Here is a 27409-nt window from a genome sequence, read left to right on the forward strand (position 1 = left end):
TTAGTTTCTTTCCCCAAATAGATTTCATTGTGTTTATATTAGAGCATGTGAAAAATAAAATAAAAAAGAAAACTTTTTTTCTCTTTTTCCAGCATGATGTCGAAGAAAAAGTGGTAGGAAAAGTGCTCAACAGCTACACCTTTTCTGCAAATGCTCCATTTCTTTACTTGATGAAATCAAAACATAACCATCTGTTTTGTATATTTCCTTTTTATCATTATGGCTCAGGTACTTACACCAGTTACTCAATGACACATGGAGTTTGACTGTTAAGTAGTGCTGCACATGTTTCAAGATCCAGCACTCTCTTGAACGGCTGTCTTGGTTTACCATTTCTTTCTAATTCTTTCTTAGTACACACTGCCTTCTGGCTGTTCAGTTGGGACTAAAAGAAGGTCATTGTCCCCATGGCAAAACTAGTATCCCTAAAAGGAAAAAAAGTTTTCTAGGTGTGCTATTTTCCATATATGGATATCATTTTCGAGTGGTATTTTTCCACCACCATTACTCTTTAGTGGTGGTGGGGCATCATATTCAGGTGGATGGTTGGTTAATGGCTGCCGAAGCTGACCTGTCTCTTACTGTTAGAGATTCTAACCACATCTTGGATACTCCTACCATGATTGTCATACCTTTACTCCTACTAGGATTAACAACACCCATTTCAGCTTGTTAAGACCATGAACAAGAACTGAAATCCCAAAGATCAATTCTCTCCTTGCTTTAGATCAATTGTTCAGAAATGGTGACAGCATTAAATTTCAACCTTAGTAGGTGGTCGAGAAGGGCTTATAAGACTTAAGATCAAGAACGACCCCTGCAATTGAGCCAGCTGCAGCAGCTATGGTGATGATGAGGCATGCGACGCTCAGGATTTGAAGGCAAAGCCATTTTGTGCTCCACTTCGGTATCTTCTTTTGCCCAATATACATCTCCACAGGGAAGTAAACTGTGAGAGGCCAAAATCCTAAAGCCCCAAGAAGTCCAACAACATCATTAAAGAAAGGTAGAAGCATTGATATCACAGTGGTTATGATTGTTGAGGATTCCTTAGAATCTTCCCCAGATTCTTAGCCATCCTCCCTAAGTGGTTGTAGTTGACCCTTAATTGTTGCCTTGTAATATTCTAGGATTATTCTTTCCGTTATGATTTGTACAGCTACAATATTTGAATTCTTTCCTTATCAAGTTGTACAGCTCACCTTGTATTCATCCTTATATAAATGACATTCGGACTCCACCCAAAAGTGTGGTGGTTTTTCACAAATATTTTCATGGTTCACATGGTCACCATTAAGCTCTCGGCAACCAACTATTTACTCTGGAAAAGCCAGCTTCTGCCCCTGCTTCAGTGCCAAGATTGTCTCTGTTTCGTTGATGGCACCATCACCAAACCGTCCGAAACTTTGCCTAACACTACCGATGGCACCTCCATGCCCAACCCCAGGTTTCTTGAATGGAAACTCAAAGACCAGAAAATTCTCAGCCTGTTGCTATCGTCTCTGTCTGAAGAAGCCATGGCCGCTGCTGTTGGTCACTCCACTTCTCGGGATGTCTAGGTTGCACTCGAACGTGCATTCAGTCATGCATCCAAAACTCGTGAGCTACGTCTCAAAGACGAACTTCAGCTAATAAAAAAAGGAAACCGATCCGTTGCTGAGTTTGCTCGTGTTTTCAAAGGTCTCTGTGACCAGTTAATGGCCATTGGACGCCCAGTTGATGAACTCGACAAATCTCACTGGTTTCTTCGTGCTCTCGGCACCGAATTTGCTGGTTTCTCCTCTGCACAGATGACCCTTACTCCGCTGCCTTCCTTTCATGACTTGGTTCCTCTGGCCGAAAGTTATGATATTTTTCAAAAATCACTTGAAACTAATATTTCTCCTGCAGCTTTCACAGCAAACCGATCAACTGGTCGTGGTGGACAGTTTCGCTCCACAGGAAATCGTCGCTCCAAAGGTGGCTCAAATGGCAGCACGGGAGGATCTTCCTCTAGTAATTCTGGTGGCCACTCCTCTGGAAACAACAATCGATCTCGTCGCCCATATAATCCCCGTTGCCAGATCTGTAAAACAGAGGGACACACAGCAGATAGATGCCGAAACCGATATACTCGTGCGGACCAGTCGGCCCAACTTGCTGAAGCATTTCAGCATAATTCTCTCTCCGATGGACTTTCCAGTTCAGATTGGTACCTTGACACGGGCGCATCTGCTCACATGACACCAGACTCGACTGCACTCGACACCTCCGAGCAATATGTTGGTAAGGATAAAGTTGTTGTGGGCAATGGGGCTTCCTTACCCATCACCCACAAGGGTACTTCTCAACCTTCCCCCCATTTAAAATTGCTTGATGTTTTATTAGTTCCCCATCTCACCAAAAATCTTCTTTCTATTAGTAAATTGACTTCTGATTTCCCTCTTCAAGTCACATTTACTAACTCTTCTTTTGTTATTCAGAACAAGATCACAAGAAATGTGGTGGCAACCGGAAGACGTGATGGCGGTCTTTACGTACTAGAGCGTGGCAATAATGCTTTTGTTTCTGTCCTTAATAAATCTGCTCTTACGGCGTCGTATGACCTATGGCATGCGCGTCTTGGTCATGTTAACCATTCTATCATTTCTTTATTAAATAAAAAAGGACAGTTATCTCTTACTTCTATCTTGCCTAACCCTGCTATTTGCGCTACTTGTCAATTTGCTAAAAGTCATAAGCTTCCATTCTCCATCACTAATACTCGGTCCACCTCAATTTTGGGTCTTGTTCATTGTGACATATGGGGACCGGCCCCTGTTAAATCAAAAATGGGCTTTACTTATTATGTCATATTCATTGATGATCATTCGCGTTTTACATGGTTTTATCCTATGAAATTTAAATCTGATTTCATTGACATTTTTCTCCAATTTCAGTCATTTGTGGAAAATCAATATTCTTGCAAAATCAAAATTTTCCAAAGTGATGGTGGCACTGAGTTTTGTAGCAATCATTTTCAATCTCAACTCCGCTCCTCAGGCATTCATCACCAAATGTCTTGTCCATATACTCCTTCCCAAAATGGACGCGCTGAACGCAAGTATCGCCACGTGACTGAAATGGGCCTTGCGCTCTTATTTCATTCACGCGTACCCACTTGCTATTGGGTCGACGCTTTTAGTACCGCGACTTATATCATTAACCGGTTGCCCACACCACTTCTTGGAGGTATTTCTCCTTTTGAAATTTTACATGGTAAACCTCCACTCTATACCAATTTTCATCCTTTTGGTTGTAGAGTTTATCCTTGTTTACGTGACTATGCCACTAACAAGTTTTCTCCTCACAGCATTTCTTGCCTATTTTTAGGCTACAGTCCTTCCTATAAAGGCTTCCGCTGTCTGAACCCTCTCACCTCCAAAATCTACGTCACCCATCATGCCAAATTTGATGAACAAAATTTTCCTTTACTACCTGCCTCTATTGCCCAGCCTCTCGCCTCCTTAGATCTCTCTCGTTTCATGGAACCCATGAAACAGCATGATTTAAATTTACCCCCTACCCCATTGCCTCCCACAACTCTATCTGATCTGCATTCTCGGTCTCTGTCTAATGCATGTCGTCTCTGTTCTGACTCTTTTTCTGAGCCTATGCAGGTATCTACTGAGTCTCCTGCCCCCACAGCTACTGAGTCTCCACCGCAGTCTGATGCTCCAGTTGCTCCTGCTCAGTCTATACCTTCATCCTCTCACCCGATGGTCACTCGAGCTAAGGCAGGCATTTTTCGCCCACGATATCCTGCTTACCTTAGTCATCATGTCTCAGGACTCTTACATGCGCTTCTTACAACATCTGAGCCACGTGGCTTCAAAACTGCTGCTAAAAATCCTGCATGGCTCGCTGCTATGGATGAAGAGATCAAAGCTCTACATGACAACTGCACTTGGGATCTTGTTCCTCGGCCTCTCAAAACAAACATTGTGGGTTCTAAATGGGTCTTTCGCACAAAGTACCTATCTGATGGATCCATCGATCGTCTCAAGGCCCGTCTTGTTGCCAAGGGCTACACTCAGCTTCCTGGCCTTGATTACACCGACACTTTTAGTCCAGTGGTCAAAGCCTCGACTGTTCGTGTTGTCCTCTCTCTGGCCGTCACTTCTGGTTGGCCTCTTCGCCAACTCGACGTTAAAAATGCTTTTCTTAATGGCATTTTGCAGGAACATGTTTATATGGAACAACCTCCTGGCTATGTTGATCCCCGCTTCCCTCATCATGTATGCAAACTCAAAAAGGCTCTTTATGGTCTTAAGCAGGCTCCGCGTGCTTGGTTCCAGCGTTTTAGCTCGTTTCTTCTGAAACTTGGATTCACTTGCAGTCGTGCAGATACCTCTTTGTTCATTCTCCATCGTCAGAAACATATCATTTATCTCTTACTATATGTTGATGACATTATTCTCACTGGTAATGACGAGTCATTTCTCAGCAGTTTCATTCGGCAGCTTCACTCAGAATTTGCCACTAAGGATTTGGGTTCCCTCAGCTATTTCCTTGGTCTTGAAGTCACTCACACCTCGACTGGTCTTTTCCTCAGTCAGACCAAGTATGCTCGCGATATTCTTGCACGCGCTCAGCTTCTTGACTGCAAACCTGTAACCACTCCTATGGTTGTTGCTCAGCGTCTCTCTTCTGATGGTTCTCAGTTTGCGGATGTCACTCTTTACCGCTCTCTTGTTGGTGCACTGCAATATCTGACTATCACTCGCCCTGACCTTGCCTACTCGGTAAATTCTGTTAGTCAATATTTGCATGCTCCAACCGATGCACATTTTCAAGCAGTAAAGCGCATTCTTCGTTACGTCAAGGGCACTCTGCACTTTGGTTTATCATTCACTGCCTCTTCTTCCACTACCATTACTGCCTACTCTGATGCTGATTGGGCCGGATGCCCTAACACTCGACGCTCCACTTCAGGCTACTCCATCTATCTTGGTGATAATCTTGTCTCTTGGAGCGCCAAAAAGCAACCAACAGTATCTCGTTCAAGCTGTGAATCCGAATACCGTGCTCTGGCTTCCACTGCTGCTGAAGTTCTATGGTTGGATCATCTTCTTCGTGACTTGCGTGTCTCCACCACAGATCGTCCTCTTCTTCTTTGTGACAACAAGAGTGCCATCTTCTTAAGCTCAAATCCAGTCTCTCACAAGCGCTCCAAGCACATTGATCTGGACTATCACTTTCTTCGAGAACTTGTAGTTGCTGGTCGAATTCGCACTCAACATATTCCTACAACACTTCAGGTTGCTGATATCTTTACCAAGAGTGTCTCACGACCTCTCTTCACGTTCTTTCGATCCAAGCTACACGTGTGCTCTAATCCCACGCTTAGCTTGCGAGGGGGTGTTGAGGATTCCTTAGAATCTTCCCCAGATTCTTAGCCATCCTCCCTAAGTGGTTGTAGTTGACCCTTAATTGTTGCCTTGTAATATTCTAGAATTATTCTTTCCGTTATGATTTGTACAGCTACAATATTTGAATTCTTTCCTTATCAAGTTGTACAGCTCACCTTGTATTCATCCTTATATAAATGACATTCGGACTCCACCCAAAAGTGTGGTGGTTTTTCACAAATATTTTCAATGATAACAAAAATTGTCCTCCAAATCAACCGGAAGAGGTTGAGTCTGTAGGGATGAAAACCGGGGATTGGGATTCTGATTTCTTTGGTGATGAATTCACAGTCCGGGAATCTCTCTTTTGCGTTTTTCTCAATGAAGGCGAAAAGGGGTTGGCAATAAACTTGGTATGTACCAACAAGGTGGATTACTAGGGCAGCATTAGCTATGTCCAGCAGCCAATATGGGTTATAGAAGCCGAAACCAGTGAGGAGGTTTCCAGGGCAGAGATCCCCAAAAGCAGCATAACCCATGCAGCCACATAGCAAGTAGAAAAGGGTGGTGACAGCAACGCTAATTAGGGTGGCCTTATTCATTGTCTTGGCCTCTGATGGTGAGGATTTCACTGTGTCCTATTTTTAACCAGTATAAGTTAGTTCAAAATACTACTCTCGTTTACAGGGAGAAAAGACCGTTGTTGCTCATAAATCTCTTAACAGAAATATACCTGGATTTCGATGAGGATCATGGAGTAGGAGTATGCAAAAGCTATGTCTCCGAGTGCTTGGAACCTCCTCCATATCTTTTGCGTTTGAGTCACATAGCCAATGCTTATTCCAGTCAGACTTCCCCTGAGCTTTCCAGTTTCTGGTGTTTGAGCAATCAAAAAACAAAACACCAAGTCAGTACATAAGTTAAGATTCTGGAAAACGAAAAAAGTTAAGACAAAAAACAATAACATGGACCTGCTGCTTTTGCGATGCTGAGGCCAATACCAATTGTTGAATAAGTGAAGGACATCACAGCTGCGACGATGGAGAGCCACCACAACTGATCAAAGTCGGGAATTTGGGAGAAAAATATTTGAACGACGCCACATGCAATCATATATGGGTTGCTGTTTATTTTGCATGGATTTTTGCCTTGACTGCTGTGGAAACAGTTAGACCTTTTGATTGCCCTGTTTGATCAAAAGCTAAAAGACCCATTAGTCTCCCATACACAGAGTTCCAAAACCCCATCTATATATGATTTCAAACTTACATCATGCTTATGGATGATGCTATTGTGTAGCCAATGCCAGATCCAAAAAGGTTCAAGTACTGGACTAGTCCACATATCTTAACCTTCGCTCCACCTAGAAAATCAAAACCCAAATAGATTGAGATTTAAAACTTCAACAAAAGCTACCTCATACCATATTAATTTATTTGCAGAAACTAAAATATAGCAAGATTTACCGAGGTTTGATCGCACAGAGTCCATGTAGGTATAGTTTCTCTTGCAAGTGGCAGGGTCCCCGGAACGATAGCATGCAGAGAGGAGCGTGGAAGTGTAGTAAGTCACGAGGGAGAACAATAACATGAAAACAGGACCAGCAACCCATCCCAACTGAGCTGTGGCCCAGGCCAAGGACAGAACCCCAGACCCGATCACAGCTGTTATTATGTGAGCACTAGCAGTCCAAACAGTCCCTGAATCATGAACAAGTCACACGGAAAACAAACAGAGAGTTAGTAACAAACACATTCAACTCGAAACTATTTTTGGTTAGCATTTATGGGGAAAGAAGTTTTAAAATGCTAATGGAAGAATGATAGAAAGATTATGCTGAAGTAATTTACCAGTTCGCTTTAGACGGCCATCGTCGTCGAAGCAGTTGGAGCTGCCTTGTGGATTTACGTCGACGGAGACGTTGAAAACTTGGTTGTGGGGAAGATTGTTCTTTGTAGTAGTGTTACCAGACATCTTTGTTCAGGAAAGGGAGCCAACACAGACGAGGCTTTTTTTTTATGAGATCCAAAAGAATCACGAACGTTGAGTATGCGCACCACGTAACATGCAAATCTAAGAAGTTATAAACGGAGAGTTCAAGAAAAGGGTCTTTTCTGTGATGGATCTAAAGCAGAGTTATTGTTAAAATAAGAGATGCGAATGATGGATAAACTTTTATGTATCATTTACAGAAAATATCTGTATTATCTTGTACAACATGGAGAAAATCAACACAAGAAACCTACACAGCTAAGGAATCTATACGAATCTATAAATGGAAATAGGGCCAGCATACTTTACAAGGAGATGAGTATATTCAGTATTACTCTCCCTCGAGTTGAAGAATGAAGGTTCCGAATGCCCAACTTGCCAATGAGATATAGAAGTTGTTCACGATCCAAGGCCTTCATGAAGACATCGGCAAGTTGGGAAGTAGTGGGAACATGAGCCTTGGAGATGAGGTGAACACGTAATTTTTCTCGGACGATGTGGCAGTCAATTTCAATATGCTTAATGCGTTCATGAAAAACTGGATTTTCTGCGGTATAGAGCGACGCTTGATTGTATCTCACATTGAGAAATGCTATCTCAGGTTGAGATAGGTATTGTATTCCTTATATTCATGAATTTCATGGTGTATATTGCCCATTAGAATGGGTCTGTACATGGTTGCTACTGTTATGGAAACAGAGAATTCCTGATATCATGCATGTACAGGTGGGCCTTGCGAGAATAGGTTTGATTGTTGGCTGGAGTATTAATTAGCAATGCTTGAATCATAGGAGGTGATTGTGCTTTCTCTGTTTATTTCTATCTATTTGAACGGATAATCAGGTCCAGATCTGTACCTGTATATGAATACGAAGCATACCTTATGCGACCCTTTTCCTCTATCAAATATAGCAGCTTCAACCTATTTGTATTGTTATTCTTAGTTTGATAAATTTTTCACATGATAAACGTTGGGAGCAAGACTAGTTGAACCGGTTAAAAGCAGTGCTTGGGGACTTTGCCATGAGTAGAGTGCGAAATAAAGCCGGCAAACAATCAGATGTACACACTAGTGGAAAAGGCAGTAAAGGCAGTAAAGACAATCAGATGTATCCAAATCTAGTTTGCATAATGAAGCTGATTATGCCTCAAGCCGCACTATGCAACAGGGTGGAGATGATCTAGAATCCTTTTTCAGCGTGGGTTCTAGATCAAACAGTGTACCAAGATCAAGGGCTACCTATTGCTTTGGTGAGAACCATGGATGTGAAAAGCATCACTACTCTTATTTTATCACTAATCGGATTATATTAATCACTTTCTCTTGCAGTTTTTAGGATACTCTATTTGATGCACCAGTTCACAAGAGAAGTCCTGAAGTGCCCCAGAGGATGCCATCTGAGGCCTCAGCCAGCATAAAGAAGTCTTCTTCTGCACCATTCATGGTGGATGACCTTACTTCGATTTTTAGAGGTCATGTCTTATTGATGTGAATGTTTCATTTCCAGGAAGTTGAACGAGAAAGTGAAGAAAGACAAAAGGCCAGATTGGGCCGCCATTGAAGGACTCAGGATCGTGCAGTGTGTGTTTTCACCCGTCCTTTTCAATACACTTTTCTTCCTTAGGTGAAATTTCATTTTATGTTCTGGGATGGATGAGCTTAATTTCTCTCTGTTTACTTATTTTTTATGAATGCGATATATAATTATGTTCATTGATTTCCTCAATTTCCATTTACTCATTTATAGTCTGAAATGGTGCATTCCAGGGGACTTTGTTGCCATTCTATTCCCTGTACTGCTTTGGCCTTCAGAGCTTGACATATTCACAAGCATTGGTTTTTTTTTTTTCTTTGCAACTAATAGACTTCATTAATAAACCAGGATATACAAGCAACGTATGTAGACTAGAAAATAATTATACAGGAGGATCCTTCCCACTATGAAAATCCAGCAAGCATTGTGGGATTTTTATTAGTGGGATGGTTCCATACATGTTGTTTGAAGCTTCCTATTGCATAATAGAATGCGCGCATCGATTCTAAAATCGATGTATTCTTACTCCTGACTGGCTTTCAAAATTCTGGAGTAAGAATCTTGTATCTCTGGCGGCTATACCTTCCATTATCCAGTCTGATGCTTTTTGAGGCTGCTCTATGGCTCTGATGGTTACTAGCATTTGTTAATTATTAGGAAATTTAATTTCCTAACCTTTCAGCTTCAAGACTTAGTTTCATGGCCTTGATGTTAGATTTGCAGCTGATAGCCAATTTCCCTCGTGTATCAGCTGTGACAGTCTATTATTGAGTTTTTATGCTATATGTCTATACATGTTAGTGGGACGGTCTGATAATTTGTGGCATTTGTATTTTCCGGCACAAGCGGTGGCTGATATGAACCAGCGTGAGCCTCAAACTCAGTGTTTGTTGTGTTGAGCCATGATTTCTAAAATTATTCATCGACAAATGTTGAAGGAAAACCGTGGAAACAACCTTCATCGCACCCAAAAAAAAAAAAAATAATAAAAGCTCAAAACCACCTATTACTTACAACGTATTTCCAGCAATCCTATCCTATCCATTCTCAACAGGCCTGTTATCTCCTTTGGGGCCCGCTCAAAATCCGTCGTATTTCCTTTTGCACCTTCTTTAGCAAGACCTGATATTGGTCTTGATATCAGATATTTCCTTTGGCACCTTCGTATTTCACAGATATTTAAAAGAAAGACCCGATATTGGTAATTCATGTATCTGAGATGCATTAGTCTTCACAATTCTTCATTCCATAGATATGACCTTTTCCCATTAATATATTTTTTTGGCATATGGGTATCTTATTGGTATGTTTGTTGGAACTTACAACCAATAATGTTCACATTAATCACCCAGAACTGCAGAATGCAATTATGTTACTGTTGAATGATGTTTCATAAATCTGGTACAAATTTGATTATCTCAAGTGTCTCCCCCTTTCTGCTGTCTATGGATGAAACCTGCAATTATACAAGTTCTAAAACAGTTAGTAGAAAAAAAGATAACTGGTCTTGAAGAGAAAAGTTCCTATCTTCATTTGAGCTCTACTCTAGGTAATGGATTGTAGGTAATGGATATTTGATTTTTCTCAAATTTCTACCAGCAACAAAATGGTGTAGTCTTCTCATTGAATGCCCACACATGCCTCATGACAAGTGATCTTTGGTATTATTAAATGGTTTGTGGTTTGATTGAGAATGAAAAGGCCAGTGCTCTACAATAGTGCTTCTTTTAAGACACTGCTAATTAATTATTTCTACCCGATACTAATTTTGTTAATTGTCCAGCATAGTCCTTGTTCAGTTAACATGACCCCATGTGCGTGAAGCTTGGAAAAAGTTCAATGTGGAGGAACTTTCTTAGATACCTCTGGTGATTTGTTCATTTTGTGTTTTTGTGACACATTGGATTGCAGTTTCAAGTTCCCCTTTGGCCAAGGAAGAGGCAGTGCTTTACCAGTAGAATTGCTATTCAGCCAGTTTTTAAACACTGCCCCTGCCTGCAGGATGCCCGATAAGGTATACTCGGAATCTAATGTAAGATAAATGTCTTTTGGGAAGTCATGTAAAATAATGCTGATACATGAAGTTTGTAGGAAACTCTAGGTTTAAAGGATACATGCCCCCATTAAGATTGAATCCAACATCCCAATTGTTCTTAAGCTAGAATCTTTTGTTCCCATGGTAAAGCTGCAGTCTTAACATTTTATTTGCAAGTATGAATGTCACTTGTATCAAGATTCTTAAGCAGCCCAAAATTGGCCATTGAGCTTATGATTTATTGTGTTATCCATATGCTGCTTATGTATGCACATATCTCACTATATTGCATCACCTTGAGGTGAGGTCACAAGTTGGCAAGATGATAAATTCATATGGAATAAAAATATAAAATCATGGATTAATTCAAACGTATACTCGATGTAGCTTCACTTTGCTAAATTATTGAAAGCAAAAGGGCAAAGTGTGGCACAATACAAAACTCATGATCTGTGCCTTGTCTTGCTCTAGCATTAACAAGTCCCAGCGCAGATCCTACAGTAAATTTTGAGAGACTTTTCATCTTCCCATTGAATCTTGGAGATTCTTATTTACCTCTCCACCGCTGAGAAGTAATTATGATACAAAAAAAGAGCCAATAAAACATTTTTCCATCATTCAGGCAAAGAGGGAGGTACGTCCATGGAAAGCCCCCCCACCCCACCATTAAAAACAATACACTAGTGGGTCACTGCCTTGGACCCTTAGAAAAGTACTAAAAGAATTCTTTTAGCCACATCCGATGGTTGCCACCGCAAACGCCTACCACTTACCTCCGGCTACCGCAGGCTTGGCCACTTTCCTCCCGCTCCACTACAATCAGACATATCAAAGCATGCATGTGTATATACATCAATAATATGTTGGGGGTGTCAATAAGCGAACTTGTAAATGGATTTTTTCTTTCCCTCTATCCTCGTCTTTATAATTTTTTATTGGAAAGTACCTTACTTCCATGTCCACATATCTATCCTTATGCTGTGCATGGGAAACGTACAGAGCAGCAGAAAGTATTTCAACAATATGTCATGAGAACTTTGAAGTAAGGCCTGAGGTGTCTGTTTATTGATCAGGAATCTCCAAATTAAAGGGTAGCGATCCTTAGTTTCTTTCCCTAAATAGATTTCCTTGTGTTTGTATGTGCGTGTATTAGAGCATGTGAAAAATAAAATAAAAAAGAAAACCACCAGACCCACTAGCTGAGATCTCAAAACCAAGAACTTTCTCTTTTCCAGTTGCTGAAAAGGTTTAGCTGTTTAGTGTTTAGCATGGTGATAAGATTTTTTCTTTGTCTTTCTCCAGCATGATCCCGGAGAAAAAGTGGTAGGAAATTAAGTGCTAAACAGCTAAACCTTTTCAGCAAATGCTCCATTTCTTTACTTGAAATCAAAACATAACCATCTGTTTCGTATATTTCCTTTATACCATCATGGCTCAGATACTTGCACCAGTTACTCAATGAACATGGAGTTGACTGTTGAGTAAGTAGTGCTGCACATGTTTCAAGATTCAGCACTCACTTGAACGGCTGTCTTGGTTTGCCATTTCTTTCTAATTCTTTCTTAGTACACACTGCCTTTCTGGCTGTTCAGTTGGGACTAAAAGAAGGTCATTGTCCCCACGGAAAACTAGTATCCCTAAAAGGAAAAAAAGTTTTCTAGCTGTGCTATTTTCCATATATAGATATCATTTTCAAGTGGTATTTTTCCACCACCATTACTCTTTAGTGGTGGTAGGGCATCTCATTCAGATGGATGCTTGGTTAATGGCTGCTGAAGCTGACCCGTCTCTTACTGTTAGTGGTTCTAACCCACATCTTGGATACTCCTACAAGGGTTGTCATAACTTTACTTATGGTTTCTATCTAGCTAGTCCCATACCTTACCATCAGATCAATTGTGCATTGGATGGTCTTGATTGTCTATGCCGCTTCCCTTTATTGTCAGTGAAGAAATAAGCGGTGCACCTTCAATGGTGCTCATGAAGGTGCCGTATCTGTATATTTATGTACATTGGCCGTCTGATGGGACCTTTATACTGTGAACATTGAACTGTAGTTGGATTTGCAGTAAGATTCGTTAATTGCCATTCACTGCCAATTGGTATTAAGAATCAGCATCATATGGTTTAAACCACGACATGGTTGAATCCCCACCAACAGAGGCTAGGCCAATGAAAAAATGCTACTCTACTTGGCGTTGCAGACTTGCAGCCACATCCCTTTTTTACACGCTTTATTGGATACTGCATGGGATATTCTGCTTTTTGAGTTCACCTCTCTTAGGATATAAATTAAATAATAAAATCTATCTCTTCCCGGCTGCTTAAATCTTTGGGATAAGTGGTGATATTCTGCTGTCTCAATTGCGGTTGTTATTGTTGATCTTCATTCTGATAAGCCCTTCAAGACCAGCTACTAAGATGAAGCTCAATGCTATCACAATCGATGAATAACATTTATCGGTCATTATGATCAATTTCAATAATTGTTATGCTACTAGTAGTTCAACATTTTTTACTATTATTATTGTTATTTTACTGTTAGGAGTTCAACACTAGCCAGTGTCTTGGATACTCCTGTAAAAGGATCGTAGTGGTACTTATGGTCTCAAGCTATTTTGGTGGTGGTGTAGAGTGGATGGTCTTGATGCCATGTCCCGCTGTTTGGTTGGGAGGGGGGGGAACCTTTTGGACCTCATATGACTGAAAGTCTGAAACACAGTATGCAGATTCATTTACTTTTGACAGCTAGCTGAAATCAAGCATCAAATTCCTTCGTAATCTTGTGCAAGTGAAATGCCACTTTTCAGCCAGAATTTGTTATACTACATCGTTTGGTGTTGCACAGTTTAAATGGCTTCTTACATCAACTTGTCTAATTGGGAATGAAAATATTGAGGATGAAAGAACAACATTTGAGATACTAGTCTGAAGAAATTATAAGCTTTGTTTAACTTCTTCAACGTGGATATATATATTGAGAAAACAGGGGTTAAATTCCAACTACAAAAATAGGGTCCCGCCTTTCTTTTCTTCAAAACAGTTCAACAAAAAAAAAAAAAAAAGAAAAAAACAGAAGTCTACTGAGGAACAACCACGATAGTTAACAACACCCATTTCAGCTTGTTAAGACCATGAACAAGAACTGAAATCCCAAAGATCAATTCTTTCCTTGCTTTAGATTAATTGGTCAGAAATGGTGACAGCATTAAATTTCAACCTTAGTAGGTGGTCGAGAAGGGCTTATAAGACTTAAGATCAAGAACAACCCCTGCAATTGAACCAGCTGCAGCAGCTATGGAGATGATGAGGCATGCGACACTCAGAATTTGAAGGCAAAGCCATTTTGTGCTCCACTTTGGTATCTTCTTTTGGGCTATATACATCTCCACAGGGAAGTAAACTGTGAGAGGCCAAAATCCTAAAGCCCCAAGAAGTGCAACCACATCATTAAAGAATGGTAGGAGCATTGATATCACAGTGGTTATGATAACAAAAATTGTCCTAAAAACCAGCCGGAAGAGGTTGAGTCTGAAGGAATGAAAACCGGGGATTGGGATTCTGATTTCTTTGGTGATGAATTGACTGTCAGGGAATCTCTCTTGTGCGTTTTTCTCAATGAAGGCAAAAAGGGGTTGGCAAAAAACCTGGTATGCACCAACAAGGTGGATTACTATGGCAGCATTTGCTATGTCCAGCAGCCAATATGGGTTATAGAAGCCGAAACCAGTGAGGAGGTTTCCCGGGGAGAGATCCCCAAAAGCAGCATAACCCATGCAGCCACAAAGCATGTAGAAAAGGGTCGTGACACCAACGCTAACTAGGGTGGCCTTCTTCATTGTCTTGGCCTCTGATGGTGGGGATTTCACTGTGTCCTGTTTTAAACCACTACAAGTTAGTTCAAAATACAACAACTCTCGTTTACAAGGAGAAAAGACCGTTGTTGCTCATAAATCTCTAACAGAAATATACCTGGATTTCGATGAGGATCATGGAGTAGGAGTATGCAAAAGCGATGTCTCCGAGTGCTTGGAAGCTCCTCCATATCTTTTGTGTTTGAGTCACATAGCCAATGCTTATTCCAGTCATAGATCCCCTGAACTTTCCAGTTTCTGGTGTTTGAGCAATCAAAAAACAAAACACCAAGTCAGTAAATAAGTTAAGATTCAGGAAAATGAAAAAAAAAAAAAAAGGCATAAAGCAGTAACATGGACCTGCTACTTTTGCGATGCCGAGGCCAAGACCAATTGTTGAGTAAGTGAAGGACATCACAGCTGCGACGATGGAGAGCCACCACAACTGATCAAAGTCGGGAATTTGGGAGAAAACTATTTCAGCGACTCCAAATGCAATCATATATGGGTTGCTGTTAATTTGGCATGGATTCTCGCCTTGACTACTGTGGAAACAGTTAGACCTTTTGATTGCCCTGTTCGATCAAGAGTTAAAATACCCATTAGTCTCCCATAGACAGTTCCAAAATCTATTCTATATATGTATATATATGATTTCAAACTCACATCATGCTTATGGATGATGCTATTGTGTAGCCAATGGCAACTCCAAAAAGGTTCAAGTACTGGACTAGTCCACATATCTTAACCATCGCTCCACCTAAAAAATCAAAACCCACAAAAAGATTGAGATTTAAAACATCAACAAAAGCAACCGCATACCATATTAATTTATTTGGAGAAACTAAAACATAGCAAAATTACCCAGGTTTGATCGCACAGCATCCGTGTAGGTATAGTTTCTCTTGCCAGTGGCAGGGTCCCCGGAACGATAACATGCAGAGAGGAGGGTGGAAGTGTAGTAAGTCACGAAGGAGAACAAGAACATGACAACAGGACCAGCAACCCATCCCAACTGAGCTGTGGCCCAGGCCAAGGACAGAACCCCAGACCCGATCACAGCTGTTATTATGTGAGCACTAGCAGTCCAAACAGTCCCTGAATCATGACAAACAGAGAGTTAGTGACAAACACATTCAACTCCAAACTACTTTTTGGTTAGCATTTTTGGGGAAAGCAGTTTTGAAATGCTAATGGAAGAATGATAGAAAGATTATGCTTAAGTAATTTACCAGTTCGCTTGATACGGCCATCGTCGTCGAAGCACTTGGAGCCACCTTGCTGATTTACGTCGACGGAGACGTTGAAAACTTGGTTGTGGGGATTGGGAAGGTGGTTCTTTGTAGCAGTGTTCCCAGCCATCTTTGCTCAGGAAAGGGAGCCAACACAGACAAGCCTTTTTTGTATGAGATCCAAAAGAATTAAGAACGTTTGAGTTTGCGCACCGTGTAACATGCAAATCTACGAAGTTAAAAGAGGGTCTTTTCTGTGATTGTCAGTATGTAATGGTTTTATCTCTGATACTGAGATTGACACAACCCCCAAGAGTCACAGAAATCCAAAGATTTTCAGATTTCAGAGGGCTGTAGTTTCAAAAGAGAAGAGATTTGAGGTCGTGTCTCAGAATGATCTCTTGCAGACTTGCAGTTGAGCAGTGAATTGAATTTTGGGGAATGGGAGTGGGGTATATATAATTATATATAGCTGGAGCCTGGAGCTTGCTGCTACGTGTGCTAGGCGAAAAAAATAAACTACACTTCCATTGTTCTATATTTAATTGAATGAATAATTGTACGGTAAGAGATCTATTTAGAGTGAAAAGGACAGATTTGGAAGGGACATGAAAATTTTATATTTTATTTTAAAATTTAAAATATTATGTTTTAATATTATTATTATTTTAGAATTTGAAAAATGTGTATTGAAATTTGAAGAAGTTGAATTGTTTATTATATTTTATATAGAGATTTGAAAAAGATGTAATGATGAGATAATATGAAAATTTTATGTTTTGTCTTATACTCCAAACCTGCCCTAATAAGAAATTATTCGAATCAAATTAATATATATCAAGAGAATCTATTTAGTATTCTAATTGAAGTGATATACATTTACATTTCTTGAGTTTGTAAAAAGATCACGAAGTTGATCCGGTTGATGAGTAGATCAACATAATCTACGTGGTATCCTAATTAAAGTGATATACAGATCAACATAATCTACGTAATATCCTAATTAAATGGTTGATGAGTAAATCAACATAATCTACTTAGTATCCTAATTAAAGTGATATACAAATCAACATAATTTACGTAGTATCCTAATTAAAGTGATATACAGATCAACATAATCTACGTAATATCCTAATTAAAGTAATATACATTTACATTCCCTGAGTTTAAAAAAAGATAACGAAGTTGATCAAGTTGATGAGTAAATTAACATAATCTACGTAGTATTCTAATTAAAGTGATATATATTTTCATTCCCTGAGTTTGAAAAAAGATCACGAAATTGATCGGGTTGATGAGATATTATGAAAGAGAAATGATATTTGTAATCGTAGAGTACGTAAGCGTCGTAATTATTTTAAAAAAATTGAGTAAATTCAGAATTCACGTAAAAAAAATTAATTTTTTAATAATAAATTTCACATTTTTCAAAACAATTGCTCTTCTTCTACCTATTTTCCGCGCTCCTCGCACACAAAATACCCAGTGCCACCTCTTCGACTCAAACCAGCTTCAATTTTCTCTCCTCTTTTCTTTTTCTTTTTCTTTTCTTTTTATTTCGTGCAATTGGCTTATTGACAAATATAATATATTTTTTATAGGAAAGTCTTTAACATTAAACAATAAAAATTATATATATTTTATAACTTTATTTATAATTATAATAAATGTTACAGTAAAAGAATCTCTTTGTTTCTTTTCAAATTGATGGCATCTATTTATTGTAAAATATGGAGGGTTGGTCATTCAGTTGTAAATTTAATAAATTTTTAGAAATATAATTTCTCTTTCAAAATTTAAAGCGGATGCTCAATCTAAATTTCTTAGATTTTTAGTCAAAACTTTAGAACAATAAAATAAAAGAGATAAACACGTTAACATGCAGTTTGGATAGTAAGATAAATTGAGATGATTTTAGATGAATTGAATAAAATCTTATTATAATATTATTTTTTAATATTATTATTATTTTAGAATTTAAAAATTTTAAATTATTTATTATATTTTGTATAAAAATTTAAAAAAATTTAAATGACGAGATAAGATGAATTGGAGTAATTATTGAATCCTAACCGACAATTTATACTTTGCATAAGTACTCTACTTGAGTTTGAATGATGGTATCAATGGCATTTAATCCTTAATTTTACATCACTTTGGTATCAATGGCATTTAATCCTTAATTTTACATCACTTTGTGAGTAGGTTACTAATCCATATAGACATTATTTTAGAATTAAAACATAAAGTGTTTTTATGTTTTAAGGGATCTTGACAGTTAAAATTTGAAACTTTAACATGATGCACTTTATTGCTTTTTTTATTAACTGACCTCATACATAAATGTATGCACTTTACAAAATAGAAAAGAAATGATACCTTTTTTTATTCACCAGCTTCTTTACTTTGGCTTAGTAGGATCAAGTAAAAGTGCTTTATATCTTTTTTACATGCATGAAATGATACCTTTTATATTTCAAGGAATCAACATATCATGACAAGTTTTGGTTAGACCAACCTTAATTTATTTGTACTTAATTGGTGACTTTATGCATTTAAACCCACCAAAAGGAGCTTTCCATTATTATGTTATCAATCATTTTCAACTTAATATTGAAATTATATTTATACGATTTCTGCGTCTCATTTTCATCCTATATCGTATACATGAAATTATCCATCAATTCTTATTATTTAAAAAATAAAAAATACATCAACAAGTAAAAATAAAAATATATATGCATGAATTAAATCCGACAATATTTATAAATATTGCTCGAGTAAATTGCTTAAAAATATCTATTTTTCTCATACTTAATATATTTATTTAAAGAGAAATTTTTTAGTCCCAAAGAGATTCTATAAAAGTAAACTCACAAATTGATGTGACTTTGTATGATATGTTAGATTGTAAGACTAATTTCATTATAAAATAGATGTAACTTATCATATGAAGTCATGTCAAATTTTAAATTTATTTTTTCACGTAAGATCTTTCACTTCTTTTATTTAAAAGCGGACTTTTGAATATATAAGAGAAGTGTTACGTGTGGGGCTCCTCGTCCAAAGAGAGAATATGGTTCCCTCATAATTCATCCCAATCTGCATACGACTCATACGTGAGAGTATATATAAGCCATTGAAAAGGAAATTAGTATCAGTCAAATGGGTCTTCTGTGCGTTGGTATTAGAACAAATATATTAGACCAGCACTATTAGAACAAATCATTGCCATTGATTGGTGGACAAGTGGTATTCTATTCGCATCTCTTATATAGTTCCCAATTTCTTCTTCTTCTTCTTCCTTTTTATTATTTTTTATTTATTATTTTTTATTTTTTATTTTTTATTTTTTTCTAAATCGGAAAGAAAGTTATTAGACAAAGGGGCTTTGCTCTTGAAAGAGTATCTAAGAAGTACTAAATTTTTCCATCAAATTGGAAAAAATTTTGCTTTTAGGCTGGAAATCAGCACGCATGCTGATATCTATGAATAGAAGTATTATAACTATAAAAAAAATTTATAAAAATAAACTTATAAATTGACATAATTTTAAGTATTAAAAGTTATTATTTATTATAAGGTAGCTCGATCCACACTAGGTACATGTGAATATATATTCTCATCCTATTACAATAGGATATGTCATTAAAAAAGCCAATGCTTGTTTGAGGAATCTGAATGACATTGTGTAGTGTAATAGAATAGGAAAATGCTAGTTGAACAGATAAAAGTAATCGATTGATTTTTTTATTTTATTTTTTACTTAATAATTAAAGAAGTGACTATTAGTGAATTGATATTTTTTTTTTTAATTTTTAAAAAATGTTTAAAGATTTATAAAAAGTGATTGAAAGGAATTAAAGGGGGAAAAAAAATCATTTGCACTTATGGTCGATGTCCTTAGTTAAATTATCTGTCCGAATAGCACGGTCCAATAGAATATGAATAGTACCGTCTAATCTATATATATTTTAAGAGTATCTAATAAGGTTGTATTTAAGTAATGAGGTGATTTTAAATATTTTATGAATAATAGTGAAAAAATAATAATAAAATATAGAATAGTAGTGAAAAATAATAAAAAATAGATAAAAAAAAATAATGAAAAAATAATAAATAATTGTGGAGTATTTCCAAACGGAATCTTAGTGTCAAACCAACACTCAGAGAATGAAGTACCAAGAGAGGCGATTTGAGAAGTAATTTTTTTTTTATAATTGGCTGGAAATTAATTTAACTATGTTTTATTTATTTATTTATTTTTAATTTTTTTGATAAGGAAACTATGTTTTAGAATGGTCGTAGGATTCCTCAATATATATTACTGTGCCGTTGGCCAACACGCATTCTATAAGAACAAAGAATAATGATATCTTTTTTTTTTAGATTTTATGTACTATAGTTTAAGTGATATAAAATTTAATATATTAAAATGTGTCACATTAATTGATGTAATCGATGAGAATAATAAAATCTAAGACAACAACCATATATGTCCAAGAAGAGTAGGGGCATATTAATATTCAATTAGACAAATGATGAGCTAGCTGTCTACATGTGTCTATGGCTCTAATTCGTTTAACTTAAAATATCTTGTCTGATTGATCATATTCGAAGCAAACAAGCCAATAAGGCGTAGATACATCAAACAGCCACGTTGTTAGGCCAAACTTAGCATGATTCTGCCTGAGAAACTCTTATATTTTCTATCTTCAATCGGATCAATTCGAATGCCCATTCTTCAGTTCATATGGTAGTATAGAATGACGCATACATACACGCAATATAAGAATTATCAAGATATGATAAAGACAAAAAGGGAAAAGAAACTACTTTAATTATATAAAATAGAGTTTTTTTTATTTTCTTGAAAATGTTATTCTTGCTTATGAATACGATTAAGAAATTAGGAATTTATTTAGCCATATATATCTTGATAATTAATGAACCCGTCACAAACTGACTACAACTTAGAATAAAGATGATAGAATAATTTTGACATAAAACATGCCAATAATGTGAACTTTAATATATACCAATGCATGCATGTACGACTTCATTTTAAATAGTTTTAGAATATAATAATTGTATATGAGACATGTACCAAAGTACATACGTACTATATATATTTTCTCAGTCCTACTACATGCAACCGAGGGTGGGAACTCCTGGGAATCAACTTGCCACGTATATTTAAAAATAAAAAATCATAGAACTAGGGGTGTAAATTTAAACCGGGAAACCGGAAAACCGGACCGGACCGGACCGAACTGGACCGGTTGGTCCGGTTTTGAACCGGTCCGGTCCGGAACCGGTTCCTATTTTATGAAAACCGGCCGGTTCCGGTCCGGTTCCGGTTCCGTAGTTTTTGGGACCGGACCGGACCGAACCGGACCGGTTGGAAAAAAAATATATAAAAATTAATTTATATATTATACAAAATATTTATATATATAATATATATAATTATATGTTAAATTTTTATATATAATATATATAATTATATATCATATATGAAAAAATTTTATATTATAATTTATAAATAATAACATAAAATGTTAATCTTAAATATGAACATTTGTAATTTATTTGATCATATGTTATTAATATAATTATATATAAGATAATGTTGTTATAATTTATAAAATAAAAGTTTAATCTTAAAGATAAAAATTTAATTGATCAAATGCTTTAAGCATAATATATATATTAAATTTTTAATAATATTTTATAATAAGAATTAACACTTTATTATATGTTTTTTACATTTAAAAAAAACCGGAAAACCGGACCGGACCGGACCGGAAACCGGTAAAACCGGAAGTACCGGTTTAGGAGGGTAATCGGGGCGTAATCGGTTTTGAAAAATACAAAATCGGTAAATACCGGTTCGGTCCTAGATTTTGTCCAAAACCGGACCGGACCGGACCAAACCGGTTACACCCCTACATAGAACAAACGAAACAAGAAAGAGGGAAATTTCGAGTCTAGAAGAGCTCTGCGTCGTCTTCGTGTGGGTGTCTCCATGGGTGTCTCTTCGTGTGGGTGTCTGAAGATCTTATTCAAGTCACAAAGTTGTTGCTGGAGTGAGTGAGATCTCACACAAAGAACAAAATAAAAGTAAACTGTTTGGTGGAAGTCAACATCACAAAAGGAAGAAAAAGGGTTCTTTGTAACGACAGTTTGGAAGAAAAAAAAAACTTTAGAAAAAAAGGTTCTCTGTAATGACGGTTCTCTGTAATACAAACTATAGAGTTCAATCGACTCTAAACTGATGCAGTTTGGGAAAAAAAACAAAAAACAAAAAACTTTGGCCACCCAGCAACGCACAATTTGCCAGAAGCCGTCCAGTCCACTAGGTTAATGGCGGGTGGGGCTCGCTGGAATCGGAATTGGGTTGATCAGACTAGATGTGTTGATTCAATACTATGCAACTGTGGCTTTGCTGGCGAGTTGCCACATCGAGGTGGCAATGAGTGGACGGGGTGTGCCAACCAAGCATCAGACACCAACGCGGAAATGGAGAAGATCAGAAGGAGACAAAACTCATGAAGATGGAGATGGAGACAATCAGTTGCAAAGGATCTTGTGAAGATGGAGATGGAGAAGACCAGAGGAGACGAAACGGTGAAGAGCAGGGGAGAAGGAGAAGGAGAAGGGAAAAAGCTTTGTGGTAGATTAGAAAGATTACTAGCGAATTGTCTTTTCGAATGAAATGAATCGTTGAATAATTTTGAATGAAACAAACCGTTTCATTAAGCCGCCACGTAGGACATGATTACGCACCAGTTCCTCAAGCCGGTTGCATTCAGCATTTTTCATATTTTCTAGCCTTTCTTATCATAAAAAAACATATGCATGAATTATCAAAGAGAGGAACTAAAATAATTTTAAAGTGTTTTAATCATAAAAATAAATTCACAAATTGATATTGGTTCGCATGATATGTTATATCTAGTTTATAGTGAAAATAGTTTTATAATCTAATATACTGTATAAAGTCATATCAATTTATAAATTTATTTTTATGTGATTTTTTTATATTTAAAACATTTCTCATAATTATTATTCAGACCAGATCGCAAGATGACAAAAACAACAAAATTGAAGATAGACGTTGTGTACATAACAATGATATTCGACCAGCATCGGTTCAGATACCACTTGATTGGAAAGAGAGAAACCCGTCCAAGTTGGGATCAAATCAGTCAAAAAGGTATTCTTAAGCAGCAATGTTTGAATAATTGGCTTCAGAACTTAGAGATCGATCGATAAGACAGCATGACCCTGATCTTGTCTCAATCTCCAAAAGAATAATACTCCCTGTACTACTTATTGCGCATCTAAAAATCATGATCAAGAGCCTAAAAAAAGGTTCTAATTAAATTGGTAACCCCACAAATATTTAAAGCCATTTAGGCCCGTTTGTTTTTAGAGATGAGATGAGATGAGATGAATTGAGATTAAAGTTAAAAAGTTGAATAAAATATTATTAAAATATATTTTTTAATATTATTGTTGTTTTAGAATTTGAAAAAATTGAATTGTTTATTTTATTTTGTGTAGAGATTTGAGAAAGTTGTAATGATGAGGTGAGATGAGATGAGATGAGATGAGATGTTTTTGAAAAACAAACAAGGCCTTAGATTATCAAGGAGGCAATTTCTTTGCAGTTTTTCAACTTCTTAAAAGTGTGTTAGGTGTGGTTGCTCTCCTCAAAATAATGTACGTGCCTTTTGAAAGTTCTGCAGCAAGATTTTTAATTAAAGCCAGATATAACTGCCGACCTAAGAAATATTAGTCAATTATTTCAACTCTATCTCCTCCAATTTAATATCCCCACTATATGTCTGTCAATTCATTATATATATATTTTTTCTCAAGTTAATATGTAGAGTCACTTAAATTATAAGATTTGATTTATAAGATTCAAATATTAAAATTTATCTTTTAAATTAAATTATGACACGTAAATATTTTATTAACTGTACTCTACACACTAGTTTAATAATATAATTCTTCTATGTGTAAAAATACTATATATTCAAGTTGCAAAATACCAAGTAAATAGATAATAAGGTTTCTATCCTCTATTCGATGTATTTATTAATAGATAAGATGAGTTCTTAAGCATCAATTCTAGCCTTTTATTTCTCAATTTTTTATAATATTCTATTCTTTAGGTGAAAAGGATGGTATTGTAAAATATCCGCTTGTCGTTTTTCCTATCTACCTAGCATATTTATTTATTGATGTTTGAGTAGTACTAGTACTCCGTTAACATCAACATTAATTGATGTGTTTATTCTTTCATGTATGCGCGGATTTTAATGGAAGTTTTTCTAGTCATTCGTGTTGAAATCTGTTGCTTCGATGTTGAAGATGGGTTTATATATTATATTTATATAATTATATTACGGTTGTATAGTTTGTGAGAAATTGTTGTTTACTTTAATTTGACTTTAATTCAATACTATAACACCGTCAAACGTGACTAGCGATGAAACCACTCCTTTTGACTAATGGAAGAATTTGATCTTGTTTAGAAGAATATAATTAAGGAAAATAATGTTCAAACGTGAGGCTAGAGTATTTGAGCGATGAAACGTCCAGTCCTTTAATTCAATACCATAACACCATCAAATGTGACTAGCGATGAAACCACTCCTTTTGACTAACGGATGAATTTCTTGTTTAGAAGAATATAATTAAGGAAAATAATTTGTACAGTATTAGAATATGCAAGTTTCTCACATTTTTTTTGAATAAGTAAATAAATATGAAACCTATATAAAAAAAATCTCAACCCCATTTTTTTAAAATGAGTGTGCACAATATTTGTATATTTTATAACTGTATTTGACATTACTTTAAAAATAAACACAAGATAAAAAAATATATATATATATATATATATATATACGTACACACAAATTCACATTTATTTGTAGTATGATAACATAATTTAAAATTAAAATAACAATAGAAGAAAAAGGAGTACTCTTTTCTAGGGCTGCAAATGGTCCGATCCGGTCTGACGATGGATCGAATATTTTCGATCTATCATTTTTTCGGACCGGAACGGACCGAACATCCAAAGGGACCGGACCGGTCTGGTCCAGTCGGTCTGACCTATTTTTTTTTATTTTTTATTTTTTCAAATAATTAATAAAAAAATTATTTAAAATACTAAATTAAATTAAGTGAGTTATTAATATGGATTATGTAACAAACTCAATAAAAAAATAGTTAATATGGTCAATGATAATAAATTAGATGAAAACTATAGTATTAATTTATATAATTACTATATAATTAACTAATTGATATTATATATTAGTTAATTCAAAGAATATTAACAAGTGTTACTAACATATTTAAAATTTTATATCGTTAATAGTTATAGGTTAGATGAAAATATATATAAAATATTGTTAATTTATAGAATATTAACAAATATTAATAACATATTTAAAATTTTATATTGTTAATTGTACAATTATTATATAAAAAATATATATATAATATATTTTTTTTATTTTTCATTCGGTCCGGTCTGGAAAAATCCTGGGCTGTGGACCGGACCGAAACTTTTCGGTCTTCTAAAATGTGGACCGGACCGGACCGGTCTTAGTCTCGGTCCTGTCCAGTCTGGACCAAAACAGTCGTTCCGGTTGGTTCGTTCGGTCCGACCAGACCGTTTATCACCCCTACTCTTTTCCAAGGTTTCGCGCGTGTACGGAAACATCATTAACTCACGTCTAAAATGAATGATACGTACCATGTTTTACAAGTTAGCTCAAAATACAATGAGAAAAGAATCATTTAAATGCTATAACAACCGATAAAAACAAATGAATGTGCCTGATCAAGGGGCATGCAGTAGTGGCCATGTTGAAGATTTTGGATGGGGATTTGCCAAAGATGGATGGCCATCATCATTTCTATGGACTTTGGTCATGACTCTCAAGTTGTACTTTGAGATCAAGGGCCCCCTTTTGCTCTATTATTCCATTGCATAAATTTCAACGCCTCCATTGCTCATGTGTGTAGACTTTTGTTCAATTGCAGGCAAAAAGTGCCATGCTTCCATCAATGTTAGACCCTAGTAATGTATATTTATATTCAAATTTATATATAGCCCGACCAACTAAAACTTCTACACATGCATGATCTAATAATTTTCAAGATTGATTGTCCAATTCAGAGAAAGATCTAAAGACATGATATATAAATAAGAAAAATTCTTTTCATCATTTATTATTTACTACCCCACATCCCACACTCTATGAATAAATGAGGAGCCAACTCCCAAATAGGTCACAAATTATAGATTTACTCCATATAGAGAATTTTGGTACTGAATTATATAAGTTGATAACCAGAACTAAATTTTCTTTTCTTCTTTCCCTTCCTTTCAGAAGACAATGCCTTCAATTTTATAGAGATTTATAATGTTTTCGTCAATGCAAGCATGAAAAGAGTTTTATGTGCAAAGCAAACAACATGTTTATCATGGGCATAATAATACTACATCCTAATCAATTTCACAAACCCAATCACAAAACCTTAATATCACAAACACAATAATAAACACAATCACAAAAAATCTTAAATTTTGGATTAAAAATTCCTAATATCACAAAACTGAAAACCCAATCACAGATTCACAAAAATCTCAATATCACAAAACTCAATCACAAAAACCCTAATATCACAAAAACTAATCACAAAAATCCTAGTATGTAATTTTTTTTTTAAAAAAAAAAAAAAAAAAAATTACCATTGTACCATTGATGGGGCAAATCGGCAGAGAGACAAGGGTCGAGCGAGTTGAGAGAAGAGAGATTGAGAGAAAACACACGAGAGAGTTGAAAGACGAGAGAGTGAGACACGGGAGAGTTGAGACTGAGAGCGTGAGAGACGAGGGACTGAGTCACTGAGCCGAGGCGGAGGCAGAGAGTCAGAGACGAGAGAGTTAGCGCACGAGAGAGTGAGAGACGAGAGCAGTAGCACTAGCAGTAGTATGAGAAGTGAGAAACGAGAGGTGGAAGCTTAGAGACAGACGATTTTAGGGTTTAGTTATAGGAAAAATGGAGCCGTTTGGCATTTTCTATTTAATTAATATTTGATTATTTTCAAATTTCAATGTGTTTTTTTTAATGATAATTAAAATTTATATATATTTGTAATACATTTAATATACACATTTAATATACTATAGTCTAATAGTATTAATATTAGCCTATTAGTATAGTTATATATTAGTATTAGTTATAATGATTTAATATAACTATATTAGTATAAGTATAACTATAGTCTATAGCGTATATTAAACTATTAGTATTAGTTAAATAGTTATAGACTTATAAGTTATATATTACTTATT

The 27409-nt window shown here is 36.2% G+C and overlaps 2 protein-coding genes across 2 annotated transcripts; both read right to left on the bottom strand.

The window, feature by feature from the left end:
- Nucleotides 1-636: 636 nt before the first annotated feature.
- On the bottom strand, nt 637-7343 carry LOC108999059 (amino acid permease 3-like). Its single transcript, XM_035686003.1, has 7 exons — nt 7220-7343; nt 6836-7069; nt 6639-6732; nt 6341-6555; nt 6103-6242; nt 5627-6007; nt 637-1049 (listed from the first exon to the last, which is right to left on the bottom strand). Exons 1-7 carry the CDS (start codon nt 7341-7343, stop codon nt 768-770), a joined length of 1470 nt encoding a protein of 489 aa, XP_035541896.1. The 3' UTR covers nt 637-767.
- A 6543-nt stretch (nt 7344-13886) lies between these two features.
- Nucleotides 13887-16459, bottom strand: LOC108999074 (amino acid permease 3-like). Its single transcript, XM_018975874.2, has 6 exons — nt 16018-16459; nt 15650-15883; nt 15452-15545; nt 15146-15360; nt 14904-15043; nt 13887-14806 (listed from the first exon to the last, which is right to left on the bottom strand). The coding sequence occupies exons 1-6, from the start codon at nt 16145-16147 to the stop codon at nt 14153-14155; spliced, it is 1467 nt and encodes a 488-aa protein (XP_018831419.1). The 5' UTR covers nt 16148-16459; the 3' UTR covers nt 13887-14152.
- Nucleotides 16460-27409: the final 10950 nt, after the last annotated feature.

Source organism: Juglans regia, chromosome 15 (assembly GCF_001411555.2).
Source record: "Juglans regia cultivar Chandler chromosome 15, Walnut 2.0, whole genome shotgun sequence".
Classification (NCBI taxonomy): Eukaryota; Viridiplantae; Streptophyta; class Magnoliopsida; order Fagales; family Juglandaceae; genus Juglans; species Juglans regia.

Excerpts from the sequence above, each read along its gene's own strand:
- LOC108999059 (XM_035686003.1), bottom strand. The coding sequence starts at position 7,343 with ATGTCTGGTAACACTACTACAAAGAACAATCTTCCCCACAACCAAGTT. Across the intron at positions 6,556-6,638 it reads GCATCATCCATAAGCATGAT|GGCAATCAAAAGGTCTAACT; the intron begins GTAAGTTTGAAA and ends TTGATCAAACAG. Across the intron at positions 6,008-6,102 it reads TGATCCTCATCGAAATCCAG|GACACAGTGAAATCCTCACC; the intron begins GTATATTTCTGT and ends GGTTAAAAATAG.
- LOC108999074 (XM_018975874.2), bottom strand. The coding sequence starts at position 16,147 with ATGGCTGGGAACACTGCTACAAAGAACCACCTTCCCAATCCCCACAAC. Across the intron at positions 15,546-15,649 it reads TGCTGTGCGATCAAACCTGG|GTGGAGCGATGGTTAAGATA; the intron begins GTAATTTTGCTA and ends TTGATTTTTTAG. Across the intron at positions 15,361-15,451 it reads GCATCATCCATAAGCATGAT|GGCAATCAAAAGGTCTAACT; the intron begins GTGAGTTTGAAA and ends TTGATCGAACAG.